A 22,524-nucleotide genomic window follows, 5' to 3' on the forward strand; every position below is an offset into this window, starting at 1 on the left:
ACGCCACAAAAAAACCCCAAAACCTGCTGCAACGTCCAACTTCTTTCCTTTTTTTTTAACCCCAAATAATCCTGATTGCATTTTATTTCTGTTGATATAAAATGCAACAAACTTCAAAACTCGTCTTTAACAATCGGTCAGGAGCTCAACTTCCTCGTATCAGGTTTAACTGACGGAAAAACTGCAGACAGAAACCATGTTTTGTGATGCAGTGAGAAGGTTGACCATGCAGGAGAAACTACTGACCTTTGACCCCATTTAAATGATCTTTCAAGTAAGCATTGATGGTTTTTTCGTTTCAGAAAAAGTCAGGTTTACTTGACACCGTTTTGAAACTGATGCAGTTCTCGCTTTGGGCCGCTAGTGGGTGCTGTTTGGTCGTCTTTTCCCCAGTTTCCAAATATTATTTTTTTCCATCCCTCCAGGAGCTTTCATATGTGCAGGCTCCATGCAACATTGTCAGCATCTGTACTTCGACACCACATATTTAAAATCTTTATAGTGATTAAATGAGTTTATTTGTGATGCAGAATTGTGTCGATTCACATCATGATTTCAAGAACATTCATGACAACAGGGCAACAAAAATGAGCAAGACAGGCTAAAATGTGTTATTTTTTTCATGTTAGCTCACAAAAAGGTGTAATTTAGCTCAAATCAATACTTATTGCTCCGGTTAATCGTTTGCGTTTCCATTTACAAGGCGGTGTTGTCTCTGGTCTATTGTTCAGCCCACAGGCTGCAACAAGCAGCTGCCCTCCAAAAAATGTTGAAATGCGTCCTTTTCAAAGTGCTTTTTTTTATTTTTTTTAAACAAATAAACAACATGAATGATAATAATACAGCTGAGCAAGAAAAGGCACCAATCAGTATCCATGGAGACGGATGCTTCCCTTTCAGGCCGCTGCTGCACGGCGTCCTTCATGGCTTCTGGAGTGAAATGTGACGCTTTTAAAAAGCTCGTTGACCTCCGGAAACATACTTCACATAGTAATTAATATAGATATGACTGTATTCTTTCATATTTCTTTACCTGCTTGATGTGGAGATTAGTCTTTATTTGGGAAATATCCACATTACGTCACTTTCATTGAGGATTTTTTGCTGTATCTCCCTCCCTCTCCCTCTCTCTCTCTCTCTCTCTCTCTCTCTCTCTCAGGTACTTGATTCGTTCGGACCCCCTGGCCCACGTCCCGGAGGAGCCCCCCGTCCACAGCAGCAGCCTGAAGGAGCGGCGTGAGTTCAGCATCGAGGCCAGAGAAGACACCCAGCTCTGAATCCAGGCCGGGCTCGGCGCTCCTCCACCCGCCCTTCAGCTGTCAATGGGTGGAGGAGGGGGGGGGGGGGGTGGGGTCTGATCAGATCAACCTGTGCTGCAGTCTGACACTGTATTATACGAGTGCCTCCCGTTTGTCGGGCGACGTTTGACGTCGCCGCCGACATTTTCATCCTTTCTGCATCCAACAGACGCCGTATGTAAGAATAGTGCTTTCATGATGTGGAGGCTCCGGCTGTCGGGTCGGAGGCGGGGCTTCTTTTAAGAGGACAGGAAGGCATCTCTCCGAGGATGTTCCGGTCGGGTCCGTCTCACCTGCAGCATTTTTAAAACCAACGACCTTCACAGAAAGCGCGCTTTCTGGCGGTTGCGTCATTTCCGCCTCCTCTCGTGAATCAGAGGTCCGGAGACACAAACGCTGACGGCACGACGAGGATTTCATCCTCTCTCTCGGCTTTTTTTTATTTAAAAAAGGATTTAAATCAGGTTTTCTTCTTTAAAGCAGATTCATTTTACCACCGATCGTGTTAAACTTTCAGCACTACGTGACTTTAATAAGATATGTGCATTAAAGCTTTCAGAGCTTATTTTTTGTAGCTGAATAATAGAATTAGTTTTGCAGTGGTGTAGAGGTCTTCAAATAGTAAGTTATGTACAATCACTGATGGTTACCCCGTATATGTTCGCTGCAGCGCATTTCTTAGGCTGGAGGAGGTTTTAGCACGGACTAAAAGCTTAGTTTAACCCTTTAAATACTCAGTATTGTGCCATCAAGGATTTATTTGATTTGTACTATATTAGTAACCAGAAAATGTCTTTTCTTTCTTCCTGTTTTGTTTCAGCATTGCTCAGTAAACGAATTTGCTTATCAATTTATGATCGTGGCTGTCTGAGCGAGGTCTGTATCTCTGACCGGTTTGACTATTTGACTTTATATGTACTTGAATGTTGAAAATATTTGTACTTGAGTTTAACCTTATTTGCACATTGAAGTGCCATATTATGGAATAAAATCTAGTTAACATAAACTGTGTCAAGCTGTTGGATGATTTCATTTTTGTAACGTGCAGCTATAATGTGACTCTGAAGAATCACCAAAGTCGTGAAAACAACAAAAACAAGACATTTCAGGTGAAAAAGCATCATTTTCACATTTTCATTTCAGGAAAGTTTTACATTTGCACACAAAAAACCCCTCAAAGTGATGTAGTGAGCATCTTTGGCCACTAGAGGGTGCTGTTGCTTGTTTTTGCTGCAGAGAACAGTACCAGAGGAGGTTCTGAGCATTTTTAGAAAAGTGTTATCCGCTGTTCCACAAAACGGAGTCGGAGTATTAGTGGTGGGAGATTTTTTCCGGTGTTGTGCCAAGGTACTTACCCCCGATAGAAAGTGTATCCCCGGAAATTATTTGTACCCCCCTGTAACTTAGGGAAGAAATGAGCTAGTGCTTTGAAACCCTCCAATATCATCAGTCTTAAACAGAAATGATCACAAAATAAATTTCATGATGACAGTTCATGATTTGACCATTTTCAGGGGGGGGGATACAGATTTTTGCAGGCTAAATATGGTCTCTAAATAGAGCAAGCAATGTACTGAATGGATCAGTGATGATATTCTTGTCATTATCGTTAATATTATTATCATTGGGCTGGACTTTCTCTCAAAAAAAAAGTTTTGAATTTCGTGTTTGGATGGATACGTGCTTTTATTTTGAAAGTGTGGATAGATCTTCCGGATGATCGTAAATAACAGAAGAAGGCTAATATAAGAAAAATTATCCCCAAAAGCAATCAAAACTCAATGTATGAGCATGGTATGAAGAGAGATAGAGCAATACTTGTCATTGTTAAAGCCAGGGTTGGCGATTTGATTGAGATACATTTTTTTAAATACTGGTTAAAATGATCTTTGTGACCCGATGGGAAGCAATTCATAGCGTGTTTTTAAAGTAGTTTGGAAAATATCCGCTATCTACAGCAGGAGTTAAACGGGACAAACAGCAACCAATAGTCTTGAGGGGACACCTTTTTTACACCAATCAAATCCCTTCGCCGTTCGACCTGCCCCCTGCGCGTACATGTACGCGTGCACTGACCCTGGTTCAGTCGGTGCTCGCATAGAAAGACGGAGCGTCGTTGCAGAACGGCGGAGAAGAATGTTTGGGGGTTTACTCACCGTTCAGTGCGCCATACCTTGGCGTTGTGCAAATAAAGAAAAACGAAGAAACGAAGCGCTGAGTACAGGTTACGCCAGGAACGCACCTCGAACGTCTCCGCGTCTCAGCTTCCAACGGGAGCTCCTCCAATGGGGTGGGAGCTGGGCGGAGCTCGATAGGCGGAGCCTTGTGGAGATGCTACATGCTAACGCTAGTTTTCCAAGATCGCCAACCCCAGCTTTAAGCGTGGAATCCCATCCCGCGAACAGGGGATACACTTTCTATCGGGGGTAAGTACCTTGGCACAACACCGGCAGCCAAACTACTAACATTTTTCTGTCGGTTTATATAATAAAAAAAAACATTAAAAAAATAAATAAAATGAATCGCCTTGCATTACCGGAAGTTGACTGCGACTACTTCCTGCGATGTCTCCATGACAACGGAGTAAAGCCTAATGCGTCATCAAAAGAGCAGCTCCGTCATCAGAAGCACAGACTCTGCCACATTTGAACCAGCCAGAGTCGGTTTCGGTCGCATTTTCCCCGAGAGGCGAATTCAGCGTTTTTAACAGTTTTTACAGCGTCTTTAACAGCTTTGTTCCCGGATTTTTTCATCAGTTTTGCGTTTAACGACTGTTGAAAATGAGCATTTCATACAGACAACCCATAACTTGCCCAGAAGCAAGCCAGAACTGCTTCACCCAGGTAAGAAAAGAACCTTCAGTTCTCAAAATCACAATTATTAGACGTAAATACAGATGGAAATACTTAGAACTGCTATATTAGGGGCTCTGGGGCCTTTCTGTGTGGAGTTTGCATGTTCTCCTCGTGTGTGCTGCGTGGATTCTCCAGTCTCATGAAGATTCCCCTAAGAAAATCTTAATTTCGCCCATGTTTGAAAGGCCTCTGTATGCCATTTTAATCAAAAAAATATTGATACAGCTTTTCTTTCTTTAGTATGGGTCTTTACTGACATGCTAAAACCACTGTTGAAGTACTCACCTGTTTAGTGTGGCTGCAGGACCTACTTTAATTAGGGGCGAATCTGAAATTTAATGAAATGCAACCACATTTCTCACTATTTGTGATAAATAGCACACTTTAAAAACTTTTTGCAAAGAATCTTTGTGTACTAGTTGTCAAAACCTCAAAATATTGAATTGGTGTTCTGTCACCTTCATCTTGAAGAATGCTGCTCCAGGGAACGTTCAGGCCCCTCTTTGACATAGATTTTCTCTATGAAGGAGACAGAACACCAATTCAATATTTTGAAAATTTTTATTACTAGAATATGAAGATTCACTGTAAAAAGTTTCAGAGTGGTGCTATTTTTCACACATGGTGAAAAATATGGTTGAGTTTGATAAAATTCCAGATTCGTCCTGAATTAAAGTAGGTCCTGCAGACAAACTGAACAGCTGAGTACTTTAACAGTGGTTCTGAAATGTCAGTCAAGACCCATACTCAATGATTAAATACTAGAGTTATAATTTGTTTATTTAAATGGCACAAAGAGAGCTATAAAGACATGGGTAAAATTTAAGATTTTCAGTTTTTTTCAAGAAATCAACCCTCCAAAAATATTTCACTCTCAGGCCAGGAGTAAAGGTCTGATTGTTTTGTAATCAGCAGTGAAAAATTAGATGATCCTGTGAATTTCACGCCTTTAGCTGTTATATTTCAATAATTATGGCAATGTGAATTACCTACCAGAATGACGGCCATCAGTTGTTTCCCTAAATCTACCCCCATATCATAGGGGTAAAAGCAAAATGCATACACACATTACAGAAAACCTGTTTCCTACCTTCCTTTGGGATCTAATGGCACACACACACACACACACACACACACACACACACACACACTGAATATAGTGGAAATCAAAGGTGGTGCTGCTGGAACTTTTTTGGATATTGGTTGATTTGACATGGAACGACCCATATGTGTTAGCCCTGCGACAGACTGGCGACCTGTCCAGGGTGTACCCCGCCTTCGCCCACAGCAGCTGGGATGATGAATTTCAGTAGAAATTGACAGTGATCATTATAGATGGATATTCTCTGTTGAGATACACGTGTTTAACCAGGCTGAGATCTTTTTTTTTAGTCGATGCAGTTAAACAGAAGCTATTTAACAGTATTCTTTAATTTAAATTGAAGCTGTAGAACCTGACACAACTCGAACTCCATGATTGACAATAATAAAATCTATTTATTCTTCTCAGAACAACTGGGGTCCTCGGAAGTCCGACAAGGGCCCAAATACCGTCCTCCAGGTCCGCAAAGACGCGGGAATGACTAAAGAGAAGGCTGGAGTGGTGGAACCGGTCCAGCCAGTGGTGGGGACCAAGACAGGGTCCAGGACGTGGGCTGATGTCGTCAGGGGAACCAGCAGCAACTCAGGTAACAGCTCCTCCTGAGCAGAGGGAACGCTCATCACGCGAGAAAACACTTTTTTTCCTCTCAAGTTTCATGCAAAATATAATCTTTCCTTGATTTTTCTTTTTGTTGCATCAGAAGTATCCCAGAGCTCCATCATTGACACACCTGCTGTGTCCCAAGTGGCTGCCAAGACAGAGTCCATGTCCAGGAGAACCGGCAGAAAGTTAGGTAAGTTCTCCTCTTGAGCTGCACTTCAATACATGGGAGCTTTTTGCCAAGCTGAGCTCACAGAACGATGGAAAAGATGCAAATTTCTCACACAACTGATTTTATGTTTTGTGATGTGCTGCTGCGTCTGAGTGGTGATAATGAGACTTTTTCCTTGATTGATCTCTTTTCTAGTATCTTTGGTGTCCTGGAATTCCCGGACCGCCGGCCCCAAGCAAGACTCTGTGCCGCCGTCGACGCCTTTACCTCGGCCCTGCACCCCCCCACAAGGCCCAGACATGGGAGCTCTGGAAAGGTAAAGACCTGATCCAGCTTTTGTTGGTCTCCCAATCGTCGTCAGTATTGCCTCTGAAGCCTTTGTGCTTCTTGTGCCGTGTCGTCCTGATTGACTGATCAGATTGTTTTCTTTCTCTCTTCTCAGGAGTCAAACCAGAGCAGGCAACGAGCCCGGTGAGACGCTACCGCCGCCACCCGCACCGTCGTCCTCACAGCACGACTCGCTGATTCAGGGAGGCCATTGTGAGGAAGTGCAGGAGGGTCAAAACCCTGAGGACCTGCGGAAGGCGAAAAAGAAAACCAAGAAGCGGCGACAAAAAGAGGCCTGGAAGAAAACACTGAGGGAGGAAAGCACAGAGGAGCCAGGTGAGGGGACGGTGGTCGACACCAAACCTGCATGACACAAACATGTTTTAATGTGATTGTTTCCTCTCAAGCATGAATACATTGATCAGATCAGAGCAGCTTGAGGTGGTGGTTGTTGTTTTAAACAGTGTGTAAATTTCCCACACAAACACAAATGTGACTCTGCATTCTTTGTTTACAGTGGAGCCAGAGCCGGTACAGCGAGCGGTGGAGCCCGTGGTGGAGCCCGTGGTCGAGCCCGTGGTCGAGCCTCTGGTCGAACCCGTGGTCGAGCCTCTGGTCGAGCCCGTGGTCGAACCCGTGGTGGAACCCGTGGTCGAACCTCTGGTCGAACCCGTGGTCGAACCCGTGGTCGAACCTCTGGTCGAACCCGTGGTCGAACCCGTGGTCGAGCCTCTGGTCGAACCCGTGGTGGAACCCGTGGTCGAGCCCGTGGTCGAACCTCTGGTCGAACCCGTGGTCGAGCCCGTGGTGAAGCCGGTCCAGCCAGTGGTGGGGGCCAAGACAGGGTCCAGGACGTGGGCTGATGTCGAAGGGGGAACCAGCAGCAAGTCAGGTAACAGCTCCTCCTGAGCAGAGGGAACACTCATCACGTGAGAAAACACTTTTTTTCCTCTCAAGTTTCTTGTAAAATCTAATCTTTCCTTGATTTTTGTTTTTGTTGCATCAGAAGTATCCCAGAGCTTCGTCATTGACACACCTGCTGTGTGCCAAGTGGCTGCCAAGACAGAGTCCATGTCCAGGACAACCGGCAGAAAGTTAGGTAAGTTCTCCTCTTGAGCTGAGAACGATGGAAAAGATGCAAATTTCTCACACAACTGATTTTATGGTTTGTGATGTGCTGCTGCGTCTGAGTGGTGATAATGAGACTTTGTCCTTGATTGATCTCTTTTCTAGTATCTTTGGTGTCCTGGAATTCCCGGACCGCCAGCCCCAAGCAAGACTCTGTGCCACCGTCGGCGCCTTTACCTCAGCCCTGCACCCCCTCACAAGACCCAGACATGGGAGCTCTGGAAAGGTAAAGACCTGATCCAGCTTTTGTTGGTCTCTCAATCGTCGTCAGTATTGCCTCTGAAGCCTTTGTGCTTCTTGTGCCGTGTCGTCCTGATTGACTGATCAGTTTGTTTTCTTTCTCTCTTCTCAGGAGTCAAACCAGAGCAGGCAACGAGCCCAGCGAGACGCTACCGCCACCGCCGCCGCCGCCGCCGCCGCCACCCGCACCATCGTCCTCACAGCACGACTCGCTGTTTCAGGGAGGCCATTGTGAGGAAGTGCAGGAGGGTCAAAACCCTGAGGACCTGCGGAAGGCGAAAAAGAAAACCAAGAAGCGGCGACAAAAAGAGGCCCGGAAGAAAAAACTGAGGGAGGAAAGCACAGAGGAGCCAGGTGAGGGGACGGTGGTCGACACCAAACCTGCATGACACAAACATGTTTTAATGTGATTGTTTCCTCTCCAGCATGAATACATTGATCAGATCAGAGCAGCTTGAGGTGGTGGTTGTTGTTTTAAACAGTGTGTAAATTTCCCACACAAACACAAATGTGACTCTGCATTCTTTGTTTACAGTGGAGCCAGAGCCGGTACAGCGAGCGGTGGAGCCCGTGGTCGAGCCCGTGGTGGAACCCGTGGTCGAACCCATGGTTGAGCCCGTGGTGGAACCCGTGGTTGAGCCCGTGGTTGAACCCGTGGTTGAACCCGTGGTTGAGCCCGTGGTTGAACCCGTGGTGGAGCTGGTGGTGGAGCCTTTACCTTTCCAGAGCTTCATCAGTCAGCAGGTTGGTCATTCATACCTCAGTTCATATCAACATGTTCGGTGTCTGTGTTGCCGTCCTGAAGCTGTGTCAGGATTCATCTCACACAGTATTACAAGCGCATCTTTGACTCTGACTGATTTTGTGTCTTTTATGTTCATCACTTCTATCACTTTTCTCATCTGAACTCCCACAGGAGCTCCAGTTCACTCAGCCGGACAGCGCCGACCCCGAGGAGGCTCCATCTCAAAACACTGTGTTTCCTGAGGAGCTGAGGCAGCAGCTGGAGAGACTCCTCCTGGAGGACGAGGACAGCAACCAGCACATCTTTGACTGGGTCGAGGTGCGAAAATTAACCTTTCAAATACTTTCCAGAAAAGCTGCAGAGACGATATTTCAGTCTGAAGCTGTTATGGTGTCATTTAAAGAGTTTGTGGACAGTCGGGCTCTACTTTGAGCAGCTCCATCTTGACAGCAGGTTGTTCGATCATCTGAAGGTGTGTGTATCTGTTTTTCAGGCCAACGTGGAAGAACCTCAGCTGAGCTCGTCCTCCTTCATGAGAGCTCTGGTGAAGGCAGTGTGCCAGGCCGCAGTCAACGGTAAGTAACGCAGCACCCGGAGGAGACGCTCCTCTGGTGTTGTGCTCAGATGGCAGCGCAGCGGCTTCTCACCCGTGCACTCATTCTCACTCTTTCTCCTTCTTTGTTGCACAGATAATGAAGACGGCTGTTGGATGGACGCGCTCGTCCTCCTGAAGACGAGATTGCCGGTCTTACTGAAGTACCTGGACTCGGACGAGGAACGACAGCTGCAGGCGCTTTATGCACTTCAGGCTCTGATTCACTCCCTCGGTCACCCGCCACGTAAGTGCTGCATCCTGACTAACAGACTAACTCACTGAAAGCACACGCAAACACATGCTGCATTCACGGGCACATAAACAAAAACGAGCTCTCAGAGAAATAATCTAATATGCATCTCCTCTCCTGTTCTCCAGGCCTCCTGTGTATGCTATTCGACTTCTTCTACTGCTGGAGACTAATCTCGTCTGCCGCATTTCACAAGTGGGAGACGAGCACAGACGACGGCGAGCAACAAGGCAAAGAAACGGCCATCAAGTCGACCATGCCATTCTTCACCTTTCTACGGGTTTGCGGTGATGAGAGGAAGGAGGACTCTGAGCTGGGAAGGAGAACCTAGAGCAAAGGGCAGGGAACTTAGAACAAGGGGCAGGGACCTTGAATACGGGATGGGGAATTTAGAACAAGGGGTGGGGAACCGGGAGCAAAGAAAATGGAAAAAAAAACATTTCCGGGAAGAAAGTGGTAAGAAAATGAGAAAAAGTCATTCCCAGGAACAAAAAGGTTAAGAAAATGAGAAAAAGCAATTTCCAGGATGTAAGTGGTGAGAAAATGAGAAAAAGCAATTTCCAGGACGCAAGTGGTGAGAAAATGAGAAAAAGCAATTTCCAGAAACAAAAAGGTTAAAAAAAAAATAAATTAAAAAAAATAAAATAAATAAATAAATAAATCATACAGGAACAAAAAGGATAAGAAAATAAAAATGTCCTTTCCAGGAACAAAAAGGTTAAGAATTAAAAAAATTCCAGGGAAAAAAATGGTTAAGAAAACCAAACAAGTCATTTCCAGGAGCAAAAAGGTAAGTAGGTGAAAATAATTCATTTCCAGCAACAAGCACGGAAGAAAGAAATTAACAGAACTTTTTTTTCCAGGAACAACAAATAACACGAAGAAACACGAAGACGCTAGAAGCACGGACGTGATGAAGCGAACGACGTGTTGTTTCCTACTTCCTAAGACATACTGGAATTTAAATTTTCATAAAGATTAAATAAACCTTAAAAACTTAAAAAAATATCTCAGTTGTCATGATTACTTATTTTAATAAGTGATGTGGGTGGATTAGAACTTTTTTCTTTGGTTTAATGAGTGATTTTTGCATTTCGTTTGATTGCAGGTAGCCTTGATGCAGTTGTACAGTATGTCACTTGCTTTAAATTCCAATATACTCTATCCAGAAGACACAAAATGAATTTTGTCAATTATAGATAAGACACTGTACATCAAATTGCACCTTCTTTTCTACAGCCATAGCCAAATGCATAAAAGTCCCGGTGGTTGTGCCACGTGTCACTATTCAATGCCATACTGTTCACTGTGAGGTACAGTTACTACATGCCCATACATGATTTACCTAGACATACTGGTAACGCATGTCCTTCATGTTTTCACCGCTTCTTTCAAACGGAACCCTGCAGAGCAGCTGCTTCACACTCATCTGGTGTGTTTTCTAGACCCTCTGACACCCTGTCCAGTTGTGGAAAAAATAAAACTGATTAAGATATAATATTAAAGTATGAAATATGAAATATACTTGTAAACTGCAAGTGGAATATTGCAGTATTGTATGAAGCATGACAGAATATATACAGCTCCTGTTGTTGGATTACAAACCTGCACTGTTGACCAAAAGTCTGAACATGGTACAAGTGATTGATAATGTAGGAAACAGCAGAGAATGGCACACAATCATTTGCATGCATGTACCAAAGCATTTGCAACATCAACAAACTGGTCATTTTATTAGTCCTGACTTGACCTGAGTCCTGACCCGGACCCTGAGTGTGAGGGGAGAAACAGATGATCAACCAGGAGGGCTCTTAATTGAAAAGGACATTTTTGAGAATTCCCCTTCCCTCAGTTTTTGAATAGCTTTAATCTTTTGCCGTAACTTTTTCAATTTCAAATATTTGTGCATTTCTGAGAAGAGATTCAAGTACATCACAGAGTTTCAACCTGTAATGAATTAAAGATAAATAAAGGTAATTTCTTCATGTGATGCTTTGACCTGCTGTAGTGAGGATCCTTCTGCGCTCGCTGTATAGTCGAGATATTCATGAATACAAATCTATAAATTCAGATGATTGATATATGAACGCCTGGGGTTGGGGCCCGTAAGCGAGCGCCTGGTGGCCGGGCTTTTGCCCACGGAGCCCGGCTGGGCTCAGCCCGAAGAGACGATGTGGGCCTGACCTCCGGTGGGCTCACCACCCACCGAGGGAACCGTAGGGGCCGGGTGCAATGTGGTTTGGGTGGCAGCCGACTGCAGGGTTCCCGACGACCTGATCCTCAGACACAAAGACTAGCTCTCGGGACATGGAATGTCACCTCGTTGGTGGGGAAGGAGCCCGAGCTTGTGAGGGAGGTCGAGAGGTACCGGCTAGATATAGTCGGGCTCACCTCCAAACATAGCCTGGGCTCTGGAACCCAACCTCTCGAGAAGGGCTGGACTCTCCACTTCTCTGGCGTTGCCCGCAGTGAGAGGCGGCAGGCTGGTGTGGGTTTGCTTATAGCCCCACAGCTCAGCCGCCATATGTTGGAGTTCACCCCAGTGAAAGAGAGGGTCGCATCCCTGCGGCTTCGGGTCGGGGATAGGTGCCTCACTGTTGTCTCGGCTTATGGGCTGAACAGCAGTGCAGAGTACCCGGCCTTCTTGGAGTCCCTGGGAGGGGTGCTGGACAGTGCTCCGACTGGGGACTCCAGTGTTCTACTGGGGGACTTCAACGCCCACGTGGGAAGCGACAGTGAGACCTGCAGGGGGGTGACTGGATCGCACGGCCTCTCTGATCTGAACCCGAGTGGTGTTCTGTTATTGGACTTCTGTGCTAGTCACAGTTTGTCCATAACAAACACCATGTTCGAGCACAGGGGTGTCCATAAGTGCACTTGGCACCAGGACACCCTAGGGCGGAGGTCGATGATCAACATTGTTGACGTGTTATCTGACCTCCGGCTGCTTGTTTTGGACACTGGGGTGAAGAGAGGAACAGAGCTGTCGACCGATCACCACCTGGTGGTGAGTTGGATTCGCTGGCGGAGGACGAAACCGGACAGACTTGGCAGACCCAAACGTGTTGTGAGGGTCTGCTGGGAACGTCTGGTGGAACCCTCTGTCAGCATGGTTTTCAACTCCCACCTCTGGGAGAGCTGCTCTCATGTCTCGAGGGAGGCTGGGGACATTGAGTCCGAGTGGACCATGTTTTCCACCTCCATTGTCGAAGCAGCTGCTCGGAGTTGTGGTCATAAGGTCTCCGGTGCCTGTCGTGGAGGCAACCCCCGAACCCGGTGGTGGACACCAGAAGTAAGGGCTGCCGTCAAGCTGAAGACGGAGTCCTATCGAGCCTTGTTGGCTCATGGGACTCCCGAAGCAGCTGACGGGTACCGGCAAGCCAAGCAAACTGCGGCCCGAGTGGCTGTAGAGGCAAAAACTCGGGTCTGGGAGGAGTTTGGGGAGGCCATGGAGGAGGATTATCGGTCGGCCTTGAAGAAATTCTGGCAAACCGTCCGGCGCCTCAGGAGGGGAAAGCATGTCTCCGCCAACACTGTTTAAAGTGGAGGTGGGGAGCTGCTGACCTCAACTGGGGATATTGTTAAACGGTGGAAGGAATACTTCGAGGACCTCCTCAATCCCGTCGCCACGTCTTCCGTGGAGGAAGCAGAGGCTGAGGTCTCAGAGGTGGACTCGTCCATCACCCAAGCCGAAGTCACCGAGGTGGTTGGTAAGCTCCTCGGTGGCAAGGCACCGGGGGTGGACGAGATTCGCCCTGAGCATCTTAAGTCTCTGGATGTGCAGGGACTGTCTTGGTTGACACGTCTCTGCAACATCGCGTGGCGGTCGGGGACGGTGCCTCTGGATTGGCAGACCGGGGTGGTGGTCCCCCTGTTTAAAAAAGGGGGACCGGAGGGTGTGCTCCAACTATAGGGGGATCACACTCCTCAGCCTCCCTGGGAAAGTCTATTCCAGGGTACTGGAGAGGAGGATTCAACCGATAGTCGAACCTCCCATTCAGGAGGAACAATGCGGTTTTCATCCTGGTCGTGGAACAGTGGACCAGCTCTATACCCTCCATAGGGTGCTCGAGGGTTCATGGGAGTTTGCCCAACCAGTCCACATGTGTTTTGTGGACTTGGAGAAGGCGTTCGACCGCGTCCCTCGTGGTGTCTTGTGGGGGGTGCTCCGGGAATACGAAGTCCGGGGCCCCTTGTTAAGGGCCGTCCGGTCTCTGTATGACCAGAATAGGAGTCTGGTCCGCATTGCTGGCAGTAAGTCGGACCTGTTCCCAGTGCATGTTGGACTCCGGCAGGGCTGCCCTTTGTCACCGGTTCTGTTTATAACCTTTCTGGACAGAATTTCTAGGCACAGCCAGGGGCCGGAGGGGGTCCAGTTCTGGAACCACAGGATTTCATCTCTGCTTTTTGCAAATGATGTTGTCCTGTTGGCTTTATCGAACCCGGACCTACAGCATGCACTGGGGCGGTTCGCAGCCCAGTGTGAAGCAACAGGGATGAGAATCAGCACCTCCAAATCCGAGGACATGGTCCTTGACCAGAAGAAGGTGGCTTGCCCTCTCAAGGTCAGTGAAGAGACTCTGGCCCATGCAGAGGAGTTTCAGTATCTTGGGGTCTTGTTCACGAGTGGGGGACGGATGGAGCATGAGATTGACAGGCGGATCGGTGCAGCGTCTGCAGTGATGCGGTCGTTGTATCGGTCCATTGTGGTGAAGCGGGAGCTGAGCCGAAAGGCGAAGCTCTCGATTTACCGGTGTGGCGAGATGAATCGGGTAAAAAGAAGCCAGACAACGCCACCTTGGGAATTGCACCCAAGGAAATAACTAAAAAGTAATGATTGGTGAGGACACTCAGGTTTGTGGCTTAAGAAGCAGGAGACGTGGGTTCTGGCCAACAGAAAATATCTTTATTAAATATCAAATTTCAAAAAAACACATTCACCCTCTGTAAAAGACGGGGAAGAGGGGGAGCCCAAACAGGAGCTGAGGCTTACCGGTGGGACACGGGTAGTAAAGGGAATGAAGGCCTCGGAAGGATCACCCCAGACACACGTGGACACTCTCACTCACTGAAAATAAAGGTGAACACACTCAAACAAAAAAGGGTGCGCAGCACATCACACGGGAGGGAGACCCACCACCCAGGGACACCGATGCCGCCACCGTCGTGCTCAGCTTCTGAAAGGGAGGGAAAAAGACAAGGGGAGTTAAAAAGGGTTTTTCCCTCGCATTCATGCATTCAACAAAAAAGAAAATAACTAAATAAACACGAGGGGAAGGGCAGCCACAACTCACAAGTAAAATAAATAAATGCAAACCTGTAACTACCAAACCCAAACAAAACAAAGGTAAATGGAAAATAACAAAGAATGAACACACAATTAAATAAAGAAACAATAACCAAAAGAACAACAAAATATACCAACAATGGTCTTCAACAAAATTAATTAAAGCAGAAAGAAAAGATAATAAACCAAAAAGATTGCTTCCGTCTTCCGCCTGGCGTTCCACGAGCGTTCAAGCTCTGTTCAGGAGGTCAGCCAGTAGATTGGAGTGCAGGCGGCCGACTCCACGGAGCAGAGGCAGACCAGGCGTGATTACGTGTGCCAACGCTGGTCGTGGCAGCAACCCGGAAGGACAAAACAGCTGGCGGGCGCCACGGCAGATTAGCCGCTCCTAATAAGCAATAAAAAGGGCAGTCACACACCTGCACGAACCAGCTAAGAATATGAGGGTGTCTAGACTGCGTACCTGGCAAACAAACATTTAACTGACACGCCCAGTAGGAGAGGTGGGGAGTCTGCAACCTCCCTACAGCCACCTAAACACAAACAGCTGATTACTGCCAGCTGATCATGACAGTAGGGCTGTGCCTCCAGAGGGAGAACTGTACTCACTCATCTAGCAGCAAGTTGACACCCAGATGAAGGGGGAATTGATCCCCAAACGCGGCCCAACAGGTAAGCACCGCTCGCACGGCTCACACGGTTCACACCAGGAAGTGAGGAAGCCCAGGGGCGGGGTCTACTCTAGAACCAGCAGCAGAGGCTGCACCAGTGAGAATGGCCCTCTTTTATACACAGCTCCCCCTGGCGGGATTGGTTAATTATTACAAGCCAGGAGAGGGCCTCCTCCTGCTACACCGGTCAATCTACATTCCCACCCTCATCTATGGTCATGAGCTTTGGGTCATAACCATAAGGACAAGATCCCAGATACAAGCGGCTGAAATGAGCTTCCTCCGTAGGGTGGCTGGGCGCTCCCTTAGAGATAGGGCGAAGAGCTCAGTCACCAGGGAGGAGCTCGGAGTAGAGCCGCTTCTCCTCCACATCGAGAGGAATCAGCTGAGGTGGCTCGGGCATCTGGTTAGGATGCCTCCTGGACGCCTCCCTAGAGAGGTGTTCCGGACATGTCCCACTGGGAGGAGACCCTGGGGAAGACCCAGGACACGCTGGAGAGACCATGTCTCTCGGCTGGCCTGGGAACGCCTTGGGATCCTGCCAGAGGAGCTGGAGGAAGTGTCTGGGGACAGGGAAGTCTGGGCATCTCTGCTGAGACTGCTGCTCCCGTGACCCGGCCCCGGATAAGCGGTAGAAAATGGTTGGATGGATATATGAACAATCTCATCCACACACACAAAAAATGGTAATAATTGGCTTCCCGAGCAGCAGGACTGGACAGAGTCAACCAGCAACAACACCCACAAACAGTGCCGATCTCCTGTGACTCACTTCCTGGTTCATGGCCTCTCCTCCTCAGACTATGTTTCAGCTGCTCCTGAGTGTGTGATCGCCTCCAGCTGGTCGCTGTGCTTTATACAGGGCTTCTTCCAGGTGTTCTGGTTCTTGGTTTGTTTGTGTTTCCCAGGATCTCATCATCCTGAACCTCCTGAACCCTCCTCTGAGCAAATTCTTTCTCTGCTAAATAACTAATTTCAAGTGTGGTTGTTTTAAGTCAGAGTAACAGAGATGTGAACAGCAACCCTTCTTCCTTTGCAGCACTCTTTTCTTGATCTTTTCAGAGTCAGTCCTTCCTAGTTTAATTCCTGTTTCATATAACAAAGTGATGCAGTATGAATGTGAGGGCATTCAGGAAAGACAAAACACAAAAAGCCTCAAATTTTGCAAGAAATCGTAGCTAGTAACCTTTTATTATCTCTGAAATAAATAAACATAAGAATTTAACACAATGAAATGAAAACTCTTGACATCTCTGAATGCCTGTAACAGAATAAACCTTTAAAATAGAGCCTGGTTTTTTTAGTAAACAGAACTTGTACATCGAGTACAAAAAACAAAACTACTCAAAAAATGTACAAAATGCAGCAAACAAATATCAAGTATTGTGCAGATTTTTTCCCATGAACATCCATCCCAGCTGCTGCGATCGGTCAGTAGAGGGGGGAGGCTGGCGCTGAGTGTCCGCGGCTACATTAAATACGTAGATCTAACCAGCAGCTCGGGGTTCGGCGGCACAGCTCAGTCGTTCTGGTTCGGCGCTGCGAGCCAGGCGGAGATCTCAGAAGACTCATGCAGCGTTGGAACAGAAGCATGAAGTTAATACGAAGCTATACTGACTCGGTTTCAAACGCTTTTTATGCTTTGGAACAACTTCCCTCACTGTAACCATTTGTCCTCCAGCAGCAACAACAAAAAAAAACAAAAGTCATTCTGTTTGCATCACATGAGTTTTAAAGCATAATCAGATGAGTGAAAACATTCAGGGCCGAACACAGGCTCTCCGGGTCCGCAGCACAAAGACACTCTCACACTTCCGCAAACACACCAGATAGAAAACGGGACGAGACGTGAGCACCGACTGACAGCCATTCTGCAGGCGGGTTTAGAAAAAGCTCCATCCGCATAATAAAAGGTACAGTCGCAGGAGAGGACGCCTCTGTGTGCCGTTTGGATCAATCACAGCAGGAGGGGATTTTTTTTTTTTTGCCAAGCTGAAAGAGCAAAGCTGAAGGAAGTTCACCTCTGCCGGTTATAGTTGCACTTGGTGTCAGCAGCCTGACCTCTACTCCAGGTCGACTCAGTTCACCTCCCAGGTCCAGGATTCCGGTTCTGCTACATGAGAGGCCCGGATCGGCGTCTGGTACGAGCAGGACGGTTCTACCGATCAAACCCCGGCGTTCTGCCCTCTGACGACGCCTCGTGTTTCCTGGGTCCCGCCCAACACGAGTCCGCACGGCAGAATCCGCCGCCGCTTCACTTCCGCCGGGCGCTGCCGGGCCGCTTGACCTGCCAGAGGTGGTTGTGGATGGTCAGGGCGTCCACGCTGACCGACACCGACTTGGCGGGGATGACGGTGAACTGCTTGCGGTCGGAGCTGTACTTGTACAGCTTGTCGATCATCTTGCGGCCGATGGCGCACGGCCCCGTGCCCGTGAACTTCACGATCTCCTCGGTGTCCGGCGAGTAGGAGTAGACGGCGCGGAACTGGCAGCCGCCGTCCCGGAAGAGGATGATCAGGTGATTGGACTCGCACTTCTCCAGCTCCTGTTGGTCACCAATATTATTATCATTGGGCTGGACTTTCTCTCAAAAAAAAAAGTTTTGAATTTCGTGTTTGGATGGATACGTGCTTTTATTTTGAAAGTGTGGATAGATCTTCCGGATGATCGTAAATAACAGAAGAAGGCTAATATAAGAAAAATTATCCCCAAAAGCAATCAAAACTCAATGTATGAGCATGGTATGAAGAGAGATAGACCAATACTTGTCATTGTTAAAGCCAAGGTTGGCGATTTGATTGAGATACATTTTTTTAAATACTGGTTAAAATGATCTTTGTGACCCGATGGGAAGCAATTCATAGCGTGTTTTTAAAGTAGTTTGGAAAATATCCGCTATCTACAGCAGGAGTAAAACGGGACAAACAGCAACCAATAGTCTTGAGGGGACACCTTTTTTACACCAATCAAATCCCTTCGCCGTTCGACCTGCCCCCTGCGCGTACATGTACGCGTGCACTGACCCTGGTTCAGTCGGTGCTCGCATAGAAGGACGGAGCGTCGTTGCAGAACGGCGGAGAAGAATGTTTGGGGGTTTACTCACCGTTCAGTGCGCCATACCTTGGCGTTGTGCAAATAAAGAAAAACGAAGAAACGAAGCGCTGAGTACAGGTTACGCCAGGAACGCACCGCGAACGTCTCCGCGTCTCAGCTTCCAACGGGAGCTCCTCCAATGGGGTGGGAGCTGGGCGGAGCTCGATAGGCGGAGCCTTGTGGAGATGCTACATGCTAACGCTAGTTTTCCAAGATCGCCAACCCCAGCTTTAAGCGTGGAATCCCATCCCGCGAACAGGGGATACACTTTCTATCGGGGGTAAGTACCTTGGCACAACACCGGCAGCCAAACTACTAACATTTTTCTGTCGGTTTATATAATAAAAAAAAAACATTAAAAAAATAAATAAAATGAATCGCCTTGCATTACCGGAAGTTGACTGCGACTACTTCCTGCGATGTCTCCATGACAACGGAGTAAAGCCTAATGCGTCATCAAAAGAGCAGCTCCGTCATCAGAAGCACAGACTCTGCCACATTTGAACCAGCCAGAGTCGGTTTCGGTCGCATTTTCCCCGAGAGGCGAATTCAGCGTTTTTAACAGTTTTTACAGCGTCTTCAACAGCTTTGTTCCCGGATTTTTTCATCAGTTTTGCGTTTAACGACTGTTGAAAATGAGCATTTCATACAGACAACCCATAACTTGCCCAGAAGCAAGCCAGAACTGCTTCACCCAGGTAAGAAAAGAACCTTCAGTTCTCAAAATCACAATTATTAGACGTAAATACAGATGGAAATACTTAGAACTGCTATATTAGGGGCTCTGGGGCCTTTCTGTGTGGAGTTTGCATGTTCTCCTCGTGTGTGCTGCGTGGATTCTCCAGTCTCATGAAGATTCCCCTAAGAAAATCTTAATTTCGCCCATGTTTGAAAGGCCTCTGTATGCCATTTTAATCTAAAAAATATTGATACAGCTTTTCTTTCTTTAGTATGGGTCTTTACTGACATGCTAAAACCACTGTTGAAGTACTCACCTGTTTAGTGTGGCTGCAGGACCTACTTTAATTAGGGGCGAATCTGAAATTTAATGAAATGCAACCACATTTCTCACTATTTGTGATAAATAGCACACTTTAAAAACTTTTTGCAAAGAATCTTTGTGTACTAGTTGTCAAAACCTCAAAATATTGAATTGGTGTTCTGTCACCTTCATCTTGAAGAATGCTGCTCGAGGGAACGTTCAGGCCCCTCTTTGACATAGATTTTCTCTATGAAGGAGACAGAACACCAATTCAATATTTTGAAAATTTTTATTACTAGAATATGAAGATTCACTGTAAAAAGTTTCAGAGTGGTGCTATTTTTCACACATGGTGAAAAATATGGTTGAGTTTGACAAAATTCCAGATTCGTCCTGAATTAAAGTAGGTCCTGCAGACAAACTGAACAGCTGAGTACTTCAACAGTGGTTCTGAAATGTCAGTCAAGACCCATACTCAATGATTAAATACTATAGTCATAATTTGTTTATTTAAATGGCACAAAGAGAGCTATAAAGACATGGGTAAAATTTAAGATTTTCAGTTTTTTTCAAGAAATCAACCCTCCAAAAATATTTCACTCTCAGGCTAGGAGTAAAGGTCTGATTGTTTTGTAATCAGCAGTGAAAAATGAGATGATCCTGTGAATTTCACGCCTTTAGCTGTTATATTTCAATAATTATGGCAATGTGAATTACCTACCAGAATGACGGCCATCAGTTGTTTCCCTAAATCTACCCCCATATCATAGGGGTAAAAGCAAAATGCATACACACATTACAGAAAACCTGTTTCCTACCTTCCTTTGGGATCTAATGGCACACACACACACACACACACACACACACACACTGAATATAGTGGAAATCAAAGGTGGTGCTGCTGGAACTTTTTTGGATATTGGTTGATTTGACATGGAACGACCCATATGTGTTAGCCCTGCGACAGACTGGCGACCTGTCCAGGGTGTACCCTGCCTTCGCCCACAGCAGCTGGGATGATGAATTTCAGTAGAAATTGACAGTGATCATTATAGATGGATATTCTCTGTTGAGATACACGTGTTTAACCAGGCTGAGATCTTTTTTTTTAGTCGATGCAGTTAAACAGAAGCTATTTAACAATATTCTTTAATTTAAATTGAAGCTGTAGAACCTGACACAACTCGAACTCCATGATTGACAATAATAAAATCTATTTATTCTTCTCAGAACAACTGGGGTCCTCGGAAGTCCGACAAGGGCCCAAATACCGTCCTCCAGGTCCGCAAAGACGCGGGAATGACTAAAGAGAAGGCTGGAGTGGTGGAACCGGTCCAGCCAGTGGTGGGGGCCAAGACAGGGTCCAGGACGTGGGCTGATGTCGTCAGGGGAACCAGCAGCAACTCAGGTAACAGCTCCTCCTGAGCAGAGGGAACACTCATCACGCGAGAAAACACTTTTTTTCCTCTCAAGTTTCATGCAAAATATAATCTTTCCTTGATTTTTCTTTTTGTTGCATCAGAAGTATCCCAGAGCTCCATCATTGACACACCTGCTGTGTCCCAAGTGGCTGCCAAGACAGAGTCCATGTCCAGGAGAACCGGCAGAAAGTTAGGTAAGTTCTCCTCTTGAGCTGCACTTCAATACATGGGAGCTTTTTGCCAAGCTGAGCTCACAGAACGATGGAAAAGATGCAAATTTCTCACACAACTGATTTTATGTTTTGTGATGTGCTGCTGCGTCTGAGTGGTGATAATGAGACTTTTTCCTTGATTGATCTCTTTTCTAGTATCTTTGGTGTCCTGGAATTCCCGGACCGCCGGCCCCAAGCAAGAATCTGTGCCGCCGTCGACGCCTTTACCTCGGCCCTGCACCCCCCCACAAGGCCCAGACATGGGAGCTCTGGAAAGGTAAAGACCTGATCCAGCTTTTGTTGGTCTCTCAATCGTCGTCAGTATTGCCTCTGAAGCCTTTGTGCTTCTTGTGCCGTGTCGTCCTGATTGACTGATCAGATTGTTTTCTTTCTCTCTTCTCAGGAGTCAAACCAGAGCAGGCAACGAGCCCGGTGAGACGCTACCGCCGCCACCGCCGCCGCCACCCGCACCGTCGTCCTCACAGCACGACTCGCTGATTCAGGGGGGCCATTGTGAGGAAGTGCAGGAGGGTCAAAACCCTGAGGACCTGCGGAAGGCGAAAAAGAAAACCAAGAAGCGGCGGCAAAAAGAGGCCTGGAAGAAAACACTGAGGGAGGAAAGCACAGAGGAGCCAGGTGAGGGGACGGTGGTCGACACCAAACCTGCATGACACAAACATGTTTTAATGTGATTGTTTCCTCTCAAGCATGAATACATTGATCAGATCAGAGCAGCTTGAGGTGGTGGTTGTTGTTTTAAACAGTGTGTAAATTTCCCACACGAACACAAATGTGACTCTGCATTCTTTGTTTACAGTGGAGCCAGAGCCGGTACAGCGAGCGGTGGAACCCGTGGTCGAACCCGTGGTCAAGCCCGTGGTCGAGCCCGTGGTCAAGCCTCTGGTCGAACCCGTGGTCGAGCCTCTGGTCGAGCCCGTGGTCGAGCCCGTGGTGGAACCCGTGGTGGAACCTCTGGTCGAACCCGTGGTCGAACCTCTGGTCGAACCCGTGGTCGAGCCCGTGGTCGAGCCCGTGGTCGAGCCCGTGGTCGAGCCCGTGGTCGAGCCCGTGGTCGAGCCCGTGGTCGAGCCCGTGGTCGAGCCCGTGGTGGAACCCGTGGTCGAGCCCGTGGTCGAGCCCGTGGTCGAGCCCGTGGTGGAACCCGTGGTCGAGCCCGTGGTGAAGCCGGTCCAGCCAGTGGTGGGGGCCAAGACAGGGTCCAGGACGTGGGCTGATGTCGCCGGGGGAACCAGCAGCAAGTCAGGTAACAGCTCCTCCTGAGCAGAGGGAACACTCATCACGTGAGAAAACACTTTTTTTCCTCTCAAGTTTCTTGTAAAATCTAATCTTTCCTTGATTTTTGTTTTTGTTGCATCAGAAGTATCCCAGAGCTTCGTCATTGACACACCTGCTGTGTCCCAAGTGGCTGCCAAGACAGAGTCCATGTCCAGGACAACCGGCAGAAAGTTAGGTAGGTTCTCCTCTTGAGCTGAGAACGATGGAAAAGATGCAAATTTCTCACACAACTGATTTTATGTTTTGTGAT

At 47.4% G+C, this 22,524-nt stretch overlaps 1 protein-coding gene and 1 long non-coding RNA gene across 7 annotated transcripts in view; one reads left to right on the forward strand and one right to left on the reverse strand.

Moving 5' to 3' along the window:
• The window catches only part of LOC115382953 (potassium channel subfamily T member 1-like), a 37,900-nt gene extending 36,606 nt beyond the window's left edge, over positions 1-1,294 (forward strand). For all 6 annotated transcript variants that reach the window (XM_030084941.1, XM_030084944.1, XM_030084945.1 and 3 more), the window contains one exon: positions 1,160-1,294. In XM_030084941.1, coding sequence (XP_029940801.1) covers positions 1,160-1,277 — 118 coding nt within the window. In that variant the 3' untranslated portion in view covers positions 1,278-1,294. The remainder of the gene's footprint in view (positions 1-1,159) is intronic.
• A 13,453-nt stretch (positions 1,295-14,747) lies between these two features.
• Positions 14,748-15,317, reverse strand: LOC115382954 (uncharacterized). The gene is made up of 3 exons (XR_003930605.1): positions 15,209-15,317; positions 15,063-15,132; positions 14,748-14,987 (listed from the first exon to the last, which is right to left on the reverse strand). It is a non-coding gene; the product is annotated as an uncharacterized LOC115382954 (long non-coding RNA).
• Between the last annotated feature and the right edge of the window lie 7,207 nt (positions 15,318-22,524).

Source organism: Salarias fasciatus (genome assembly GCF_902148845.1).
Source record: "Salarias fasciatus chromosome 7 unlocalized genomic scaffold, fSalaFa1.1 super_scaffold_4, whole genome shotgun sequence".
Taxonomy (NCBI): Eukaryota; Metazoa; Chordata; class Actinopteri; order Blenniiformes; family Blenniidae; genus Salarias; species Salarias fasciatus.